At 43.0% G+C, this 12,917-nt stretch overlaps 1 protein-coding gene across 1 annotated transcript; it reads right to left on the bottom strand.

The window, feature by feature from the left end:
* Nucleotides 1-257: 257 nt before the first annotated feature.
* LOC123190250 (leucine-rich repeat receptor protein kinase HPCA1) lies at nucleotides 258-5,952 on the bottom strand. The gene is made up of 19 exons (XM_044602859.1): nucleotides 5,619-5,952; nucleotides 5,127-5,259; nucleotides 4,972-5,043; nucleotides 4,752-4,826; nucleotides 4,574-4,645; nucleotides 4,305-4,466; nucleotides 4,145-4,219; nucleotides 3,999-4,070; nucleotides 3,840-3,908; nucleotides 3,666-3,734; nucleotides 3,505-3,579; nucleotides 3,349-3,420; nucleotides 3,131-3,268; nucleotides 2,604-3,022; nucleotides 2,380-2,511; nucleotides 2,067-2,206; nucleotides 1,754-1,973; nucleotides 1,337-1,572; nucleotides 258-1,223 (listed from the first exon to the last, which is right to left on the bottom strand). Exons 1-19 carry the CDS (start codon nucleotides 5,725-5,727, stop codon nucleotides 657-659), a joined length of 2,907 nt encoding a protein of 968 aa, XP_044458794.1. The 5' UTR covers nucleotides 5,728-5,952; the 3' UTR covers nucleotides 258-656.
* Between the last annotated feature and the right edge of the window lie 6,965 nt (nucleotides 5,953-12,917).

Genomic DNA, 12,917 nt, shown 5'->3' with positions numbered 1-12,917 from the left:
CCCAAGCTCCCAATGACAAGTGGTAGAGCAACCTTTATAAAGAGGGTCTCAGCTCTTCTCAACTAGCAAGGTGGGACTAAACTTCCCACCACCTGTCATCTCATACATGGCCCTCAAGATTAACCAGGGATTAGCGTCTTATATGGGCCTAAGCCCATCCATAATCCAACAATTTCTTGTACAAAACATCTTTCATGTGAATATGGGATAGCCTCAAATGATCCTTCAATTAATAAGATGTATTGTAATAAGTTCAATAACAACAAATATAGCCACGCAAATTCGTTGGCCACTCCATTATTTTCAATACCAGACTTTTAATTTTACCAACCATGTGCAGTGTACTATGAGTGCATTCCTGAATCCTATACATGTTAAGTATGCACTCTCCAGTTTCTCTCTGCAATTTGCACAATCTGATATTCTGCTAAAGTCTAAAAGCCTATCATCCTGTGTACATACACCTAAGAACATGCCTTCTTAGTTCCTATTTTTTTTTTAGAAAAGGTCTTAGTTCCTATTTGCTCCTGTTCTTCAAGCTGCCATGAGAAGGTAATACACAACTGACACGAATAAAAAAAACGACCGACCAAGGAGTCAACAACAGCGTAGTAAACACATACAAATGGGGCCCACCGCACACCCAGCAGCCTCGATCAACCAGGAAGCCCCCGTTCCCGGGAGCTTCGAGGTTTAGGGGATGTGTTCCTGTTCTTCAAGCTGCCCTGAGAAGGGAAACCCCCACTGTACTCAAAGGCCCTGCTGTCCATCTGATACGTCGTGGACGGCGTCGATGTGCTGGAGTACGGATACCTTGGTGCAAACGTCCTTGTTGTCGAGTCCACGCTGAACGACGAGCTTGCCGACATCGAACCGGGTGTGAGCCCGTTGTCCTGCATTATCATCTCGATCTCCCTCACCACATTGTTCATCTTCGGGCGGTCAGGTCCCACCTCCTCCACGCATTGCAGTGCCATCGTCACAAACCTTGGGAATCCTAGGAGGCCCCCCATTTTGTAGAGAACTGGGTCCATCACATCCTTCAGCCCACAGTACATGGTGTCTTCCATGTCTAGTGCCGTCTTCACCTCACGGACAATGTACTTCTTCTCGTATATAGGTGGATTGGCTACTATGAGCTCTAGTAGTACCACGCCGAAGCTGTAGACATCGCTCTTCGCCGTAAGTTGCTGCGTCATGTAGTACTCTGGATCTAGGTAACCCTGCATTGACGACAAGTGTTTAAGCTTAGAACTGAAATGGTAAGCATGATCTGCATGATATGGCATGGTTGATACCGAGAAACATTTAATTTTATACAGAAGGGCAAGCCTACCAGTGTTCCCTTGACATTTGTGCACAGCTCGCCTTCCTCGCTGTCTGATACCAACAAGGAGAGGCCAAAATCTGCAACCTTTGCGGTCATCTTCGAATCAAGGAGAATGTTGGTGGACTTGATATCTCTATGAATGATTGGAGGATTGGCATGGTCATGGAGGTAAGCTAGCCCTCTAGCTGAATCTAGAGCTATTTGAAGTCTCATACTCCAATCCAATTGTACTCCTTTCATACCTACAGTGAGCCATTGTGATCAGTCCAGCTGATAATCATGAAGGAAAGATATTTAGATTTGGAAGAACTGTGCCACAATATATATCTACTGCTTGATTCTGGAAGTTGGCCAAAAAAGGAACACGCCTCATATAAATAGAAGTTACTTCTGACAATCAGATGGAAGAACATGTTAACTTACCATATAACGCCTCACTTAGAGTTCCATTGGATATGAACTCGTAAACCAGCATCTTTTCGCCCTTCTCGAAGCAGAAACCAACTAGCCCAACCAAGTTGTTGTGATGCACCCTCGAAAGGAGCTCGATTTCTGTCTTGAACTCAAGCCCACCCTGCATGGACCCTTGCTTGGACCTCTTGATGGCTATGAGCTGTCCATCCAGAAGTTTTCCTCGGTACACCTGTTCCCATCGGAAAACAACATTTATAGAACTGTCCTAACTCCTAAAGATGATAAGAACCTTAAGTTGTCGAAAAGATTGTTGCTTAATTACCGTTCCATAGCCTCCTTCTCCAATTGCATTGATTTGTTTGAAGTCGTTTGTGCTAAGCTTGAGCTCTTCCAGTGTGAAGGCTCTAGCGCTCTTGAGTTTTGGCGCTTCACCAATATCTTCCGGCGTTGATCCCCATGAAGCTGAAAAATATAAACATTTAGATCAAAAGGGAGATAAAACAACATAATATTACCTCCGTCCAAAATTACTTGTCTTAGATTTGTCTAGATACGGATGTGTCTAAAACTAAAATGTGACAAGTAATTCGGGACGGTGGGAGTATGATTTAATCTGTATGAAATGTATGAGGTACCAAAAGGATTATTCTGGGAGACAAGCATCTTAGCCCGTTTCTTTTGGCGCACGGCGTAAAGTCCAATCAGCGCGAGCCCGACAACCAAAAGAACAGAGCCAGTCACGACACCAATCAAAATAGCTCGAGAAGCTGCAATACATCAACAGCTAAACATCAGCACAAATCAATATGCCAGCCTAACAAACTTCACCGCAAGAACCGGATCAGGCTCCATAAATCACCTTTGTCGTGGAACGGATAAGGATGTGATTTCACATAGTAAGGTCCAAAGTTCTCCGGTGGCTTGTAAGTCTGAAGTGTCAGATTAAAGCAGTTGAGCACCTGAGAATAATTGAACCTCTTCTGGTTTACTGGGCACGCCTTGATGTCCACTTTCAGGTACACGTCATCAACGTATGGTACCAAACCTAGCTTGTTCGGGGTACAACTGCTCACTGTTCTCGACAGGTTGTCGTGCAGTTCAGGAAGGAACTTTCTGACATCGCCAAAGGAAGGAGAACGGAAGAATATGGTTTCAACAAATGGATGTGGACACTGTACATCAGAGAAGGGTAGCATGATTGGAAATTCGGCTAGCTGGTCGGTGCAGAGCAGCGTGTTTGACAGAAGAGAGTCGGTGCAGAGTGGGTTTCCTTCAAGCCTGGCAAGAACAGAGCAGCAGGATAATAGAGTAAAAATTTGAAGGAAATGGAACACATTTCTTTGTCAAAAAATAAGTCTCAAATGAGCAACCGCCAACAATACTCACTTGAGAAGCTTGCTGTCAAGGCTGCTGTACACTGTAACTGAGGTAATTTTGTTGTTCCGCAAGTCGACAAGGTCTAGTCCATCGTTGATGTTATTGCCCATGTCAAGCGTATCATTCAGTTCATTATCATTCAATATTCTGCCGTACGATTGACTAGTTAGTGCATTTCGATAAATAATGTGCAAGGTAGAGGTCCTATGGTTGTTGTATTGTCTTACACATGTTGCAAATCACGCAAGCCGAAAAGCTTCTGTGGTAGTTTCCCAGAAATCCCAACCGACTGCATTGTACTGCACGGCAAAACGAAAGAGTCCATCATTTGCTTCTCTTAAACTGCATCTTAACTATTGAATTCAGATAGCACTGTAACTTACAGGGTCATTAATCCGGGCAATTCTGTAAACCAACTTGGAACACCAGAAGGCGTGAAGCTGTTATTGCTTAGATCCCTGTGCATATAGCGCCGTATCCCTTGTCAATGATATTGAATGAGAGTTTGTAAATAATGCTGATTAAGATCACACTAATTTCTTACACATTTCCAAGACCATTCATATCAGTCAAATTCGGCATTGGTCCACTTAGCTTGTTATTTGACAGCATTCTGAGATTTCCAACAAAAAATACAAGTGATATATTAGTGCTTATCTCATCTAAGTATGCAAGAGTAGCATCAAATAAGATGGGAATGGTGGGTACGGCAACTTACAGAACATGGAGCTTAGTCAGGTTATTCATAGCCGGAACTCGGCCTGTGAAGTTATTGTTATTTAGACGACTGTATTCCAAAAGCACATCAAATAATTAGCTTGCCGCAAAAACGCTAACTCCCCAAAGTAATTCTGAAGCAAGCTGTGTGAACACTTACAGTACTTCAAGTGTTGGGATTAGCCCAATAGATGATGGGATAGTTCCACTCAAATTGTTCCTGTCCAGAAGTCTAGACACAACAAACCATTGTCAGACAAATTATGGTCCAAATGATACAGGGTGAAAGGCTATATCTGAACTTACATATGCTTGAGGTTCATGCTGGAGTTGAACATATATTCTGGGATAGGACCTTCTAGAGAATTCTGGTTAAGATGGCTACAAAAGGCAGAGCGGCCTATGAATGAGTGATAGACAGACGACACATATGATTAACAAGAAACTGATGTTAGGTGACACTTACAAGTGCTCTGCATTAAGAAGCTGGTCCAATCCAGCACCATTGTCCCTTGAGTTTGGGAGAAGTCCGGTTAACTTGTTATCAGCTAGGTCCAGCCATTTAACCTTGGAGAGCTTGCCCAGTGAGGGCGGGATTCTGCCCGTGAATTGGTTTGAGTTCAGACCGCTGCGGAAGGACATCGAGTTATGGAACCACACTAAGATCCACCAAATAGGGAATTCTTGCAAACAAAACTATGACATATTTTTTCAAAAGAACAACCAGAATCTTACAAGAATTCGAGTTGTGCCAGGTTGCCTAGTTCACTTGGAACAGTACCGCTGAAACTGCAACCTATTAATGCTCTATACATGGAAGATGGTAAGTCAGTAACTCAGGTGGAGACACAAGATTATACAGTTCATAGGCCTACCGCCTCTTTGTACAATAATGGAAACTGTTGTAACTTACAAATTTATAAGCTGAACTAATTTCCCAATGGCAGGTGTAAGTGGACCGCCTAGGTCTTTATTTGAGGATAAATCCCTGCAGTGCATTCATCAGTCAGTGATTAACTTTGTACTAGTAATTTTTTTCGAGAAGGAGGGTTGACCCCTGGCCTCTGCATCAATGGCTGCATATAGCCATTTTTAGTTCTCAAAAGGAAAAACAACATAATGGAAACACTCACAGGACCCTAAGCTCAGTCAGGCTTCCTATATCATCACTGAGAGTGCCTTTCATGTTCATGCCAAAAAGATTTCTGCCACATTGAAGAGGGTAAATCAAAACATAAGGATCTTGAACAGCTAGCTCCTAACAAATGGTGGTGTCAATTGTGCTCACAGTGATGTAACCCTTGAGTTGGCACCATTGCATTCGATTCCATCCCATCTGTCGCCGCAAGGATCGTTCGATTTCTTCCTCCAGCTAGCAGGCACATTTGACCATTTCCTCATCAAGGATTTGAGAGCAGCCGCTGCAAAGGCAGGAGAGAGAGAGAGAGAGACAGGGACTTGTGAACCAACTACTGGAAGTGGATACTCTTTTACTAATAAATAAAGAGGTTGGTTAACTGAAATTTGCTAGTAAGTAGTAGTAAATAGATTATTCTGTAACAAGTTGCAAGTGAACAATCTGTTGGGAAAATGATCCCAGCAGAAAATTTCACAGCATCTGGAATCATGGATTACAAGATTTCCTATTCCTAGCTCACCCGAAGACCAAAACTGAACCTCCAAACAACCAAGCATATTTTCCGGCGCAGTCTGAATAAACCTTTCCTCCTCCCCGAAGTTCGGAGAAGGGGAAGGAGAAAAGCTTAGCAAACATACATACCATCCTGTGGGTGGGTGGCGGCGGCGGCGATCCTGGACTGCGCCAAGAGGCACAAGACGAGCAGCAGCAGCAAGAGGGGGAGCCGCCCCTCCCTCTCCCCCTTGGCCATCTCCTCCCTCCTCTGCCCCCGGCCAAAACGGCAAAAGACCGACCTTTTTCCGATCCCGGTGATGTGCTTCAGTTCGTGGCGTTCTCCGCTGCGGTGCTGCCCCCCTGGAAGTGGAAGATGAGCGGCGCCCGGCGGTGGAGATGAAGGAATGAAGAGCGAGGCAGGACGCGGAGCTGGCCAATTCTAATCACACTTGGACCTGGGCAAAGCAACACGCGTGGCGAGGAAAATGGCGCTGGTTTGGTGCGGCTTACTAGTACTTGGTCAAATCCCTGAAATGGTATTTCCAACGTTTTGCATCTTGTCGCTAGTACTGCAACCACAGTTGTTTGGCTTGGCACTCTCCTGCTTGGGAGTATTTTTTTGGAGGGATGGGAGCATTACTATCTTACTATATGCTTGATTGGATGGCGGTTACCGACTACCGGGGTTTTTCAGAGAAAGAATGCAATGTGCAACTTTTGTTTATGCTTGACGAATGGCACGGCTCGAGAACCTGGCCAGGCAAACACGCTGGCACGACACCAAAGATGCATCCTACTACCGGTCAAATTAGTGATGTCACACTGAACAACGAGGATCCGCTTGGACGTGTTTGGTTTCCTGCATTTCTCAACAGGCTCGCCGGATGCACAGAAATTCACTCTGATTATATAGGATGTGCTGGTCCACACGCGCACAAAGCTTAAAGCAGCCCAAAGCCCAGCTCACTAGGAATGTTCGAATATGTTGTTCCCAACTAGTCGTGCTAAATTGAGCGCAAAAGGGGGCACGACATACGCGGCGGTGCAGGGGAAATCGGCATGGAGATGGCGGGAGACCAAAATCCCTGCCAACGCACGATGGTCCAAAATGTAGTCTCCCCCCCTCCCTCCCCCTTCCCTACTCGCTCATCTCTAGCGGTAGGACATTGGTGCATCCTTGCAGACCGGGGTTTGACTTCCATCGAGAGTGAATTTTCGTGATCTCAACCTGGTGGACTATATCTTAATATATACTAGTAGAATGCCCGTGCGTTGCCACGGGCATTCCCATTTTGTTCTGATTGCATATATATACATGTATGGCTGTATAAAACTCTATGAATTTTTGGCCTCTTGCAACGACATCGCCTCGATACCCTTTTAATGTATTACTCTTGTCCATCTCCATCCCTCTCATCTGCAAAACTAAAAATATATAGAAATACGTGCAAGAGATATACAAAGAACAATTATTTGTATGCATCTCTTCCCATTTTGTAAAACTCAACAAGTTTTCAGTCCAGTCCATCATAAAGCTTTGTCAATCGAAATTTTCAAAGCATCATCTGAAGGCATGAAGTTTCATCTCTAATCTAAAGTCAACAATAAACACATTAAAAAAAAGCTCCATATACAATAGGTCGGTTGCTAAATGCGAGCACGTGACCGTTTTAGTCGGGAGTGAGTGGCATTGTGCTTTTTAGTTGAGTGAGTCGCATCTCAATCCTTGTTAGAAATGACTTTGTTAGGGTATGTGATATTTTGCACTAATACAAAAAAGTATGTGACATTTCTCTCATAGCAAAGAAGTGCTTCTCCCTATAAAAAATGCAAACATCTAATCCTTTTATTCTTATCTTCAAAAAAGCAATTCACTCTCTCGCTCTATCATCACACTACAAAACACTCTCGCTCTATCATCACATTACAAAACACTCTCACTCACTTGTCATTCCCCCGGCTTGCTCTCCTCGCTATGGCGTCGCCGCCGCCAGTGTTGTATTCCCTCGATACCACGACATTCGGCATGTCCCTTCTTCTCACCATAGTCTCCCCCCCCCCCCCCACACACACACAGTGTCGCTCGCCTCCTCCTATGTGTCCAAAGCCGATTCCCGATGCCAAGGAATGCACACTGTCGTAGCAGAGGGCGACCACCACATTGTGTTCTTACGTCCATGGTATACGAAATGATATATATCATGTGATCCTTTCGCCTCTTTTTCTGATTCCTTATAACAATATGGCAAGATTTTTTTTAGTTTTCAAAAGTATTGTTGGCATTTTTTGTTGATTGCTAATATCTTACTTAGAAGGATGCAGTTCCAGTCTCAAGATAGATAATATCTTATTTAGAAGGATGCTTCCATTTCTTGCTTACTAATAGACAAAGCAGCGGTTGGTGGAGGTGTGGGGTCGAGTGTGGATCTGCGGTGCTTCCCTCGCTGCGAGCCATCGCCTCACCGCCTCCTTTGTCCATGCCTTTGTCCAGTACCTTTGACATTGACGACCACGGTGACGAAAAAGGATGATGAGGCCGGCGGAGTTGAGTCCTGCGAAGCAAGATCGGCCTCTAGTTATGCAGACAAACATGTATAGTAAATTGACATGAAAAGGCATTGTGATGTTATCTAAAAATCAGATAAAAATGTTGCATGTTGCAGCTGCACCATGCAATATCTGTTCATGATGAAGAAATTGACTATTAGGAAAAGCAAGTTGGACTATTAACAAGCATATCAGTTCATTTTAGAGCATGAACTCCAAAACCAAGTATAAAGACACCTCAACATGATTCCAGGTGCTAATCAAACCAGATACATAGAAACAGAAAAAATGCGCATTCCCTTAAGTTGAACATTTTCTTACAAATTCTTAGATTGAAACACTAATCAGGATGTACATTCAATCGACGGAAATCATAAACTAGAAAGTCCATTTTCTTAACCAGCAGAATATTAATCTACAAATTATTGTTTGTGGATGATGGGGTATTGTTCCACAAATTGAAATATAGAACCAACACTACAAGCACAACATTAAGTTTATGGGTTCAAAACAGCACGTGCATCCAAAAGTACGTACAAATGGCCCTAACTTCAAACAAGAGATTGACATGGATGCCCTGTGCAGTATCTAATTTCCAGCAAGTGTGCACAAACACTATCATAATTAAGTTCATTTCTTTTTTTTTTAGAAATGACAGCAGTAGAGACTCCCACTGTTAAATTAGGTTATAGAAAATTAAGTTCATTTATCTTATCAAGGAAAAGAACTCAACAAGCTAATTAATAGGGAAAGGGAACTTAAATTATTTCAAAAATACCTATTTGCTTCAGATGACATCTGTTCCTTGTTCAGTGTGTTCATAACAGAAAATTTAATATCTGAACAAAATTCTAAGAGACATTTTATGAGTAAAAATTATGATCAAATTTATTCTGCTAAAAGCATACCTTCCTCTAGAGATTAGTTAGCTGCTCAAGCATTTGTATGTTTGCAAGATTGAAATTAATCAACATTTTTCTGTTGGCACATATGCTAGCTAGCATAACCAGAAAATTAACATCCTACCTACCAGGGAAATTATATCTAGTTTGTAGGACGTATGATGGGTGGTACTACATTTTTTTAAATGTATCATTTTCCATTCCTAGAATAACGATAACAAATAAGACAGCTCCAACTGAAAAATTGCATATAGTTCAATAAATATGAACGTAGGAAGCAGCTCACAAATCTAAGATGTGTTTTGTCCATTGTAAACAAAAATGAGAAAGTTTTGAGGTATATTTGCAGCATGAGGAAACATTGCTTTTCTTTATTCTTTCAACCGGGCACACACCCTGCTCAGTTTTAGTTCGACATGAAGAGAAACAAAATTAGTTCTGATCTAACGGCCAAAAGGCAATTTCAAACATTGCGTCTTAGTAGCATAATATAGATTATGCTAACAAAATAGAAACATGCAGTACTAAAGAACAATTTGATATGAATTTGCTGAAACCGAAACTTATTTTAGTTTGAATATTGAAAATCAATGTTTTTATAATTCTTGAAAGATGAATAATTAAAAAGAGAATCATTTATTTCTTGTACACATGCGTGTTAGAAAAAATGATGATATGGTCAAAACACCCTTGTAATAATCCTTGGGATTATACTCTATCTAGGGTACAACGTTTGGTTGAGTTTTGACTTCAGGCTTGTAACATGCACTTAAACATAAAAAATCTAAAAAATCATTATTTAGCATCGCACTATGTGCACATATATATAGACACAAACATCGATCAGAGGCTTGCTCAACAACTTCATCAGGGGCTCGTCCGCTCGTGAATCAAACGTACACGTATGATGTGCCGCTGGATCAGAGGTACGAGCTCGTGAATCAAATCGAAGCTTACCTTCACAGGACCATATTCCTTTGTCCCAACAAAGCCGTCCACATCGTTGCTTGTGCTGCTGCTGGTGACAAGGCAGAGCGCCAACACTCTGAAGACGTCACTGAACTGTTGGTTCATTGGTGAACAAAATACAGCTATAGGCATTAAAATTGTACCTGGGCATGATACTCAAGATGTTTTTTTTTCTTATTGCATCATGTGCAATTTAAAGAGAGTTGCGGACTCTACAATTTTTAAAGCGTCAAACTATATAAGAGTAATTGCCTGTGCAAGGTATTGATTTTGTCACAATTTGTTAGAGATACATCACATCAAACCTTTAGAATCCATTTTCTCTTAGATCAATAACAAGCAGATCAAACATTAAACATTGGAGACTGGATTAGCAATTCCGTGGAACATCAACATCTCCTATTGCTACCAAGAGAGCAAGGTAGGCAAGAGGAGGACTGGCCATATAGGTCAAGAAAGAGTGTGGATGTATCTAACATTTCTCTTACTTGCTATTGACCACCACTGATCGATATCTTTGTATCTACTTGTCCAATCGAGCATATCACTGTCCCAAAGCTCTCAGTTTCAGGCATAATGCAATGTAGATGCTATGGTTACCCTCACAGACATGTAAGAAGATAAATAAATAACATAAGTTTGACTGAATACATTCACAGTCTGCTAGTACTTCTGAGCTCTAACCCTCTATACTCTCGATATTCTGAATCACAAATGTCTTTGATTGAACAGTAAATTCGAAGAATAACTATTGGCAATTAAATCGATGACCCAAAGTTTTGAAAATAAATAACAATTAGCAATGATCACAGGAGAATTCTTTTAGAATCGACGATCGCAGGAGATCACAGAAGAAGAAAAACATCTCTGCATCCTTTTCGTAATATACATGTGCGGAAAAAAATCAAAATGATACAATTGTATCTTATTTACCTTGCAAGAAAATGGAGTTCCCATATTTTAATGAAAAGAAATCTGAAGTAGTCCCTCCATATCAGTTCAAATAATACCCTAAAACCATTGTCATGTCAGGAATAGCAGTTCATTATGAATTAGAGCATTCCATATAGAAGGCTTCAAACATGGAATTGGGCTAGAAAAGGCACACTAACCAGTATGTGGAATCATTTTATCCCTCTTTGCTTATCATATGTCTTTACCTGCAAAATAACTGGATATTTAGCATAGGCGAGCTGATGATGTGTGCAGCCAACACAAAATATTACCTCTTCACAAATAGTATAGCACAGCGAAAGACTGTCCGAAGCAAGCCAACAAACTGTTGTAGTCTGGACCAAGCATACCGTTTCAAGTCGTTTTATAGACTGTTCGCTGCTCATTCTTTCAGAAGTATTCATGAACTCTTCACAGAGCTGCACTCTCTCCTCCATGGAAAGCATTTACTTCTTTAACTACATACATACGTCAAACACTACCAATTGTAACAGAGATTTGCAAAAACATATCTACCAACGTATGATGGGCACCACCACCTGGCTCTTCCCCTGCACGATCGGCGTCGATTCCACTGACGGCGGTGGCGCCTTCTCATCCACCGGCGGCAATAGTGTGGAAGAATTGTGAGACATTTATTCAGACCAAATGAGTGTGCAACTTCGATATGGATATGGTACTATTAGAAGGCCATTGAAGATACTTATGCAGAGGAGGCAGTGTCGGAGCGAAGGCAGTAGGCCCTGCAAGTTAATTCACTATAGTAATATTAATGTACAGTCCGTGGTCAGTACTGTGGCGATGTCAAGGCAAGGTCGACAAAGGAGAATTTAAGAAATCTGGAGCTGGGATCTGCGCCGCTGTATCTGCACATCACAAGCATGGAATGGGCAAAGACTTTTTTCGTTAATCAGACGTAGATGTTTTGAATGAAAATAAATTGTTGTAAGTATAAACCAACCTCTACAAACGAGCGGGACGGAGAGTGACTTGCAGATCTTGGGAAGGGAGATGGCGACAGTGCGGTTGTTGATGGGGAGGCCAAAGGCCATGTTGCCGGTGAGGATGAGGCACACACAGTCGACGCTGGTGCAGATCACCCCGACCACCGCCTTGCAGCACTGCAGCGTCAGCGAGCCCCTGTCGTTGGTGAAGACCGTGCCAGAGGCCACCAACGCGCACTCCAGCGCCTGATTGTCCAGCAGCCGGAGGTCGCACCTGAACCAGACGACGGCCATGCTGCCCACGCCGCTGCCCCGACAAGCTGTGCCTTCGGAAGGACTCTAAAGGCGTGTTCGACCGCCCTGGGGGCCTCTTCAATGGCGTGGGAAGGCAGTGCCGCGGCCGCCGCCACAAATCACGAGGAGGGCGCCGAGCCTATTTTGAGGCGGGTGAGGATTGAGGATCCATCTCCTCCGCAACTGCCGCTAGGGTAGCCGCCGCTGAGAGGCAACGAGCAGCGAGATAGGCGAGCATGAAACGAGAGGGACGAGGGCGACGAGTATCGTGTTGAAGATGATAACCATGGCAGTGCGCGGGGGCGGGACGACCGCCCAGGACGCAGTGGGCGGGGTTCCCACTAAGAACAGAGCTGTCATTGGCCGGCGAGTAGCAGCACGTCACTCTGTCCAGCGACGACATCACATTGACGTCCGAAGAGGCCGGGGTCGAGGATGAAGAAGATAGAGTGTCGTCCCGTTGAACTAAAGGAAACTGGTCGACGGAATAAAATTCGCCACGGCACTGCCTTCCCACGCTGCTGCATATATTTGTTGTTAGAAAAGGCGAGGATCGACAATTTAGGAAAATTAGGATTTGGAATTGATTGCTATGATTATTGTTTGATAAGTGTTATCGGATCCTGCCTATTTGTAACATGTTTAGTTTGGAATGTTTGAAAAGGTTAGGAAAGTTTTTATTGGGAGGGTAAAAAAACCAACATGAGGATATGACAGTCGGAGGTGGGACGAAAATAAACCAGATGAAAATAAACCGAACGAAAATGGTGGGACGAAAAAAAACCATGGACGCAATCCTACCAACTGCTCCATTAGGAGTAGAGATATATTTGTTG

This window comes from Triticum aestivum, chromosome 2A (genome assembly GCF_018294505.1).
Source record: "Triticum aestivum cultivar Chinese Spring chromosome 2A, IWGSC CS RefSeq v2.1, whole genome shotgun sequence".
NCBI classification, from domain to species: domain Eukaryota; kingdom Viridiplantae; phylum Streptophyta; class Magnoliopsida; order Poales; family Poaceae; genus Triticum; species Triticum aestivum.
Note: the sequence above shows the minus strand (reverse complement) of the source record. Positions and strands in the feature narration are given on the sequence as shown.

What these genes read in the sequence shown, in the direction of transcription:
- LOC123190250 (XM_044602859.1), bottom strand. Translation starts at nt 5,727, where the DNA reads ATGGCCAAGGGGGAGAGGGAGGGGCGGCTCCCCCTCTTGCTGCTGCTG. An exon ending in TTGCCCGGATTAATGACCCT is followed by an intron (nt 3,421 to 3,504) that starts GTAAGTTACAGT and finishes TTTGCCGTGCAG; the next exon opens with TACAATGCAGTCGGTTGGGA. An exon ending in GAGAAGGAGGCTATGGAACG is followed by an intron (nt 1,974 to 2,066) that starts GTAATTAAGCAA and finishes CGATGGGAACAG; the next exon opens with GTGTACCGAGGAAAACTTCT.